This window comes from Drosophila takahashii, chromosome 2L, assembly GCF_030179915.1.
Source record: "Drosophila takahashii strain IR98-3 E-12201 chromosome 2L, DtakHiC1v2, whole genome shotgun sequence".
NCBI classification, from domain to species: Eukaryota; Metazoa; Arthropoda; class Insecta; order Diptera; family Drosophilidae; genus Drosophila; species Drosophila takahashii.
The window spans coordinates 37,764,255-37,771,565 of record NC_091678.1 but is presented as its reverse complement, the minus strand read 5'-3'; the positions used below and the strand labels follow the sequence as shown (position 1 = coordinate 37,771,565).

General features: G+C 41.7%; 1 protein-coding gene across 1 annotated transcript; it reads right to left on the bottom strand.

Annotated features, from left to right (window-relative positions):
• Positions 1-455: 455 nt before the first annotated feature.
• LOC138914924 (uncharacterized) lies at positions 456-1,310 on the bottom strand. Its single transcript, XM_070219630.1, has one exon. It carries the CDS (start codon positions 1,308-1,310, stop codon positions 456-458), a length of 855 nt encoding a protein of 284 aa, XP_070075731.1.
• Between the last annotated feature and the right edge of the window lie 6,001 nt (positions 1,311-7,311).

Here is a 7,311-nt window from a genome sequence, read left to right as displayed (position 1 = left end):
GGCATGCCCCTCACGATCGGATCTGTACATATCGTAACCATCACATGCTACCATAGCGTCATTAAGTTGAGGAGCAAACCACGTCTCAGAAACACACAAAACATCTATGTTGGACTTAACAAACAAATACCTGAACTCTTCAATCTTTTTGCATAAACTTTGCGCATTTATATGGCAAATATGTAACCCATTATTTTGTTTGGCGAGAACCCTCAATATTGTACGACTATTCGATTGGGATGCCTCTATATCAGAAACGTTGAATAGGAAACATAAACACACGCAATTTAAGAACAATTATGTTGTACCAATAAAAAAACTAACTATAACTAATCCTAATACATTTCATATTTAAGAGATATATTCTAACGAAAAAGATTTTGGTCATCTGCAGCTTCTCTTAGTTCGCCTTCCTTCTCAACAGATGATTTGTTAAGAGAGAGCGAAACATTCATTTAGAGATCGTAAAGCTTCTGCATACTCTCAACGCACATTACCTCAGCTCCCACGCATTGAGTGACGTGAACAATCCCCCGCCGTGTGAAGACCCAAAAGAGGCGCTTAAGCCTTTTTAAGCGTCTCGCCTCCCTGAAGATCTCGTAGTTTTCTCTTGAAAGCTGCTCATTAAGGTAAACAGCAGCCGGCGAGTTCATTCCCAGCAGTTGAAGGGTTAGTGGCTGTTTAAATTCTCTTCGGTACGCACCAGCCGCGCGCAGTATTGCGGCTTTATCGCGCACGTGCTCGAATTTAATTATAATGATCGGGTCTACGGTCGGATTTGGCCTTCTCGGTGATATGCGAAAGGCCTCGCGAATCCTCGGCGGCGGCGTAAGTTTCAGATTGAAACACAGTGTGTGAAATAATGATTTTAAGTTTTCATTATCTTGGTAAGGCACTCCATGGACTCTCAGGTCCGCTGCGATGGACTCGTTCGCTTGCGTTGCCACCCGCGCTTCAATCTCTCCAACCCGCCCTCCTAGAGTTTGTGCATCTTGGGTCTCGGCCTCTAGTTGCATCATCCTCTCCTTTAGTTTTTCCACCACTGCGACCTCCTTCTCCAGTTGGTGCACCCGTTGAGTGAGTTCTTCTATTTTTCCACTCATCACGTTAACTTTTTCATGCATTTCTTGTAAAATGCGATCCTCAGATTTTTGTATTGAGGCAGTTATCGTGGCAGTAATGCTAGCAGTCTGCTCAGCAAATTTCTGCTCTACCAACTCAATCAACGTAGTTGAGAGTGTTTCATTTGGACGGTCTTTTTTAAGGTCCGTGGACGTATTTTCGCGCAAGCGTTTTGTTTCTGGAGCCATTTCAGTGTTTTAGTGAGTGCGTGTGCGTGTGAGTTTTTTTCGGATTCCGTTTTGCTTAGCTCGACGCTTGTTTTGTGTTTGCTTTGGCTGGTACTGGCAAATATAAATTTGCTTATTGCCAACGTATTTAATTGTTTTAGCAAAATTCACTGCACGGATCAAAACTACACAAAGTTTAAACGACACTTTTCAACAATTTTGGATTTTTTTAGACGCGGGAAATTCACAAAAACAAAGACTTTTTGGTGACTCTTTCTGTGTACGTGTGTCTAGTTCAAATCTCTCTTTTTTCTTTTTTTATATTTTTACTGTCCTCTTATTTATATCAATGTGCGTTATTTTAGCAGGCCCCCTGAATTACTCAAACTTTTCTTATAGTTGTTAAATAAATATTTTATAATGTTTTAAATCCCCAAATTTTTTGACTCGATTCGCTGACCACGATGAAAGGCATAGCTAACATGCCCCTCAATTGTAAAGTGCGAAGCAGACGGCTCGGATTATAGGCATTGTCGCGAAGGTCGTACGATCGGCTAGCCGCTGTCTGCGAGTGGCGCTTATTGTTGTTGTTGTAGTTTTTGGCAAAGCGATAAGCGCAATGCACATGCAATTGCATTTTATGTTTTTTTCTATGCACTTTTCTTATCTTCGTAAGGTTTGTCAGAGGGGGAATATTTATGTCCGACGTCAAATTATTTTATGATATTCATTTCTTTTCTTTACGAATTAATTTTGTTTTAATTATTCAAATTTCAGTTTTATACCTTCTATCAGTTACAATGTTATCAATGCAATTTTAATTTGCGCGCAAGTATACACTTGTTTCTAAATTCGAATTTGTTATTTTTAAATTTATTGTTTTGAATGAAACGAAAACATTTGTACACACACGAAAAGATTGACATCCCATACAAAAGTAGCGAAGTAACTTATTATTTTCCGATTCCACATTTGATTGATAACACAGGCCGACAAAATGTGACATGGGTCGATGTCCAGGCCTGCCACCATTTTATTTCGATAAATTAGGCTTTTCTAAGCATAAGTTGCCACTACGCCTATAGTCCAGCGGTCGGCAGCGCCCTATTAAGTGAGCATAGGGTTTTGTTCTGCCGGCGCGCAGCTCGCACACCTATAACGTAGAACAGCGGTCTGCACACACACATCGATGAGCTGGCCAGTGCAAATTACTCACACAAATATAAAACAAAATGTCAACGTATGTGTGTGCCGACCGCTGCTATAGTCCATCAGCTCTGGTATTTGCGGTATCTTTAATTTAAGAAAATCACAAATTTTCTTCGTCTTTTGGGATATATCTTCAAGAGTGGTCAACCAATTTTGGTAATCTTTTCGGAATTAAATAGTTACACGTCTCTTTTATACGGTCGTTTTGGAAAATTCAATCTAACTCAACCACAAGAGGAGGTGGGCGCATTCAAAATTTCAAAGTCACAGCAAAGCTTAAAAATCTTCATTTGTGAACAGCGTTTAAAAATTAAATAAAAATATTTTAAGAGCGTGGAGCCAAGCTTTAACACTCAGTCCGTTTGCCGCTCCGAATAAATGATATACATATAATAGAACCTATTCGTGCGTTTTTATTTATAACTAAAATAAGGGCGGCATATTCGTTGTTTTCCCCATAAACATTTGGTGACCCCGACGTGATAGCAGTTTGTATCGGAGTCTGCAACTCGGTCTCGCGATTGTTTAATATAGTTTAAACAAACGCTTTGTTTCACAAACACACATTTGTGCATATAAAGGTGCACAGCCGGCCGTTTGATTTTTTGTGCATTTCGCGCTGTGAAAAAACACCAAAACTGTTGTGCAAATAATACTTAGCAAGTGTATCGCATTTAATCGTTGGTAAAAGCGCATATTACATATATACATGTACATATAGCCATACATACATTCGTTGCCAGTTACATAAATCCGCTGTTGCTAGGCAGGCAATTTATCGGCAAGAACAACAACAACCAAGTTAAAGGTTCCGTTGCATCTCGGCGACGGTTGTTAACCTCTACATTTTCGCGGTAAAAAATATAAGGTGTTTTGTGCCTCTAACGCGGTTGGACATTTTATTTTATTATCTTTTTTTCTTGTGATCAAAATAAAAATGCCTGATGCCTCGGTTCGGGCTCAAAATGAATCCACAAGTGACGTTGACTACTACCGAGTCAAAGCCCAATCTACTTTGCGGCAAATTAACTCGATGAAATTTTATTTAAACCCTGAGGCGATTGATCAGTTTGACGAAGCTGATTTGCTAGCGCGAATGGAATGGATCAATTCCGTAAACCAGGCATTTGATTCTGCGCAGATATCGCTGGAAAGACTGGATTTCGCAGAGATCTCGAGCGACCATCGGATTGAATTTGCCGAGGCTTTCATGAATGTGAAGGCGAAACTAAATCGAGGCTTGGCTGCTCATCGCAAGTCGCAATTGCCGGAAATGATGATGAGCTAAGTGACATTGAAAAACTACAATATTTGCGTTCGAGTTTGGGCGGCGTGGCTCTGGAAACCATACGCTCGCTCGAAACCTCGAATGCTAATTACAAAGAGGCTATGAATTAGCTGGTTAATCGATTTGATAATAAAGTTTTACCCTTTCAGGCACACGTTCAGGCAATATTTGGTTTAAAGGGTGTCGAGAAGGGATCGTCGAAGGGTCTTCGGGAGCTCAGTTATTGCATGAATTCGCATCTGCGAGCAATTCGAACCCTGGCCACTATGCAACAAATTTTGGATGGACTTTTAATTCACATCGTCACTCGGAAACTGGATCAGAGGACGCGGGAAAAATGGGAAGATGATTTGTCAATCACTGAGCTGTCCACCTGGGATGCTATGGAGTCGTTTTTGGAAAAGAGATGCAGGATGATGGAAAACTTGGATCAAGCCTTGGTAACTCAAACACCAGGCCAGCAGGTGGGAAAAAACTTGCACAAATATAACCAAAATTCACTCATTGCTGCTGCTACTAACTCAAATCATTTGATATGTTTATTTTGCGATGCACGGGATCATTATTTGCCAAAGTGTTCTCGATTTTTAAATTTGAGTCCGAATCTTCGATATAGAGAAGCAAAGAAGTTGCACCTTTGCCTCAACTGTTTGCGCAAGGGGCATAGTTTGCGGCAATGCAAGTCGACTCACTGCAAATATTGTCGTATGAAGCTCCATTCATTATTACACATGAACCATTACCCATCCGCAACATCCGCCTCATTTTCATCTCCATCATGCGATCCATCCTCGAGCTCTCAGCCATTGCCATCTACGTCATCAGCATTAGTATCATGTTCGCATACATTATCGCATCCTAATCGTCATTTACTAAGCCCTAAACCCAAAACCTCAAATATTTAGCCGATCGACTACGTGTTGCTTCCAACTGCTATTATCTACGTTAAGAATAGAATTGGAGCATTTATGCCTTGCCGAGCAATTTTAGATTCGGCTTCCCAGCTTAACTTCATAACCTCTCGCTTAGCTAGCCAACTAAATTTGAATCATAGAAGATCGCAAACCTCGATTTCTGGGATAGGAGAATCCTCCATGATCTCTGATAAGACTGTCGACATTCTTGCGCAATCACGGGATGCAAGATATCGTGCGGCATTCACAGCGGTAGTGACTCACAGGATTACTGAAGGAGTATATTGATTTAGGTCACATGTCTCTTGTAACAAAGGAACTGTCAGAAACACAATTCTTTTTGCCCCACCATTGCGTACATAAGCAGGAGAGCACGACTACGAAGCTTCGCGTCGTTTTTGATGGATCTGCCAAGTCAACCTCTGGTAGTTCTCTGAACGACTTACTTCTGGCAGGACCAACAATTCAACAAAAAATCTTCAATATACTGCTTCGCTTTCGATTTTTTAAAGTTGCCCTTTGTGGAGATATCTGCAAGATGTACCGTTGCGTGCGTCTTTCGTACCCGGATGACTTTTTGCCATGCATCGTTTGGAGAGAGAACTCCACAGAAGAGTTGAGTGTTTTTAAATTGAACACGGTGACCGGATGACTTTTTGCAGTGCATCGTTTGGAGAGAGAACTCCACAGAAGAGTTGAGTGTTTTTAAATTGAACACGGTGACCTATGGAACCAAGTCAGCTGCTTTCTTGGCTATAAGGGCCATGCATCAACTCTCTTACGATGAGGAGGAATCATTTCCTATTGGATCAAAAATAGTTCGTAGAGATTTCTATGTGGATGATTTAATATCTGGTGGGGGCTCAGTTTAAGAGGTGAGAGAAATTCGTCGTCAGGTGAAGGAACTACTGTCGCGAGGCCACTTTCCAATACGCAAATGGTGTTCGAATGAGTCAGCAGCCCTGGAAGGAGTGTCTGAATGCGACAAGGAGCAGCTAATCAAATTTCACGATGGATCGGATGTCGCCAAGGCATTGGGACTAGTCTGGGATCCATCTTCTGATCAACTCCTATTTCATTTTTCTCAACTGCCAATTAACCAACGACCCACTAAGCGGGTTGCTTTGTCAACGATGGCCAAATTCTATGACCCACTCGGTTTAATAACTCCAATTATCACAAAATGTAAGATTTTTCTGCAATCACTATGGAGTGCAAACGTGGATTGGGATGACGCACTGCCAGAGCCCATTCTTTCGTCATGGGGGGAGTTGACCTCACAGTTATCGATCGTACAGAACTTAAAATTTCCACGATTCGTACTGTAACCAAGGGCCGCCGTTGAGTTGCATGGATTCTGCGATGCTAGCATGTCAACTTATGGGGCGTGTCTATACTTGCGATCGGAGACCAATGGAGAATCGAAAGTTCATCTGCTTTGTGCCAAGTCAAGGGTAGCTCCATTGAAGGCCTAAACGATTCCAAGATTAGAACTTTCCGCAGCGCTTTTATTGGCTGAGCTAATCGTAAACGTCAAGGAAGCCATAGATTTCGATTGCACCTTGCTTTTGCTTGTCGGACTCGTCTATTGTGTTGGCGTGGATTCGGCAACCTCCGAGGGACTTTAATGTTTTCGTATCAAACAGAATCGCGAAAATTCAGGAGATTACGAAAGATATGACTTTGCATTTGTAGGACATACTTGAATCCGGCAGACGTCGTATCGCGAGGATGTACCCCGAGAGAATTGTTGGAATATTCTCTTTGGGCTAACGGGCCTCCATTCCTTCTGCAAAGTTCGTCGAATTGGCCGTCCCTGCTAGACTCTGTAAAGGATCTTCCTGTTCCTGATCGTTCTGTGGCGCTGATTGGGACCGTTTGCATAGACAAATTTCTCAACTCTTTCGATAAGTTGCAGCGCGTATTTGCATACATTTATCGGTTCATTTCAAATTGCAGAGCCAAATCTGCGCCGTTAAAAGGTCATCTTTCGGTAGAGGAGATCAACTCTGGGACTGTACTTCTTTTAAGGGGCATCAACAGGTTAACTTGCCGAAGGAGTACGTATCTCTTAGCCAGGGCAAGCCCTTTCCACAGAAAAGCAAGCTGGTGTCACTTAGATCTGTACTCGGTTCCGAAGGGTTACTTCGCGTTGGTAGAAGGCTGCAGAACTCAAACTTGGACTATGATACGAGGCATCCGATACTGTTGCCCAAGGATCATCCAGTCACCAAGGCGATCATTGTTTACTATCATATATGATGGACGTTGATGCACTACGATCAGTACAAACAAGTGGCCCAACGATACCAAGCACGTCCTTGTTACGCGCGGGACCCTTTATCAATTAGGGCAAAAATGCGAGTTCGCGAGGAAAATATATGAAACAAATACTACACATACTACAACTAAGATTGAAGCAAATGAGATACAATTTTAGTTTTTAATACGGGGATAGATGTTGAAGTGCAAATTAAATGATAAAGATTGTTATAATTTTTACATAGAACACGAAAGGGCTCATGCAGAGTCAAATTTGATGTACATCGAGGCAAATTAAGAGGTTAATATTTTCGTGTTAGTCTAACGGGAACATTAAAAGTTAAACGGT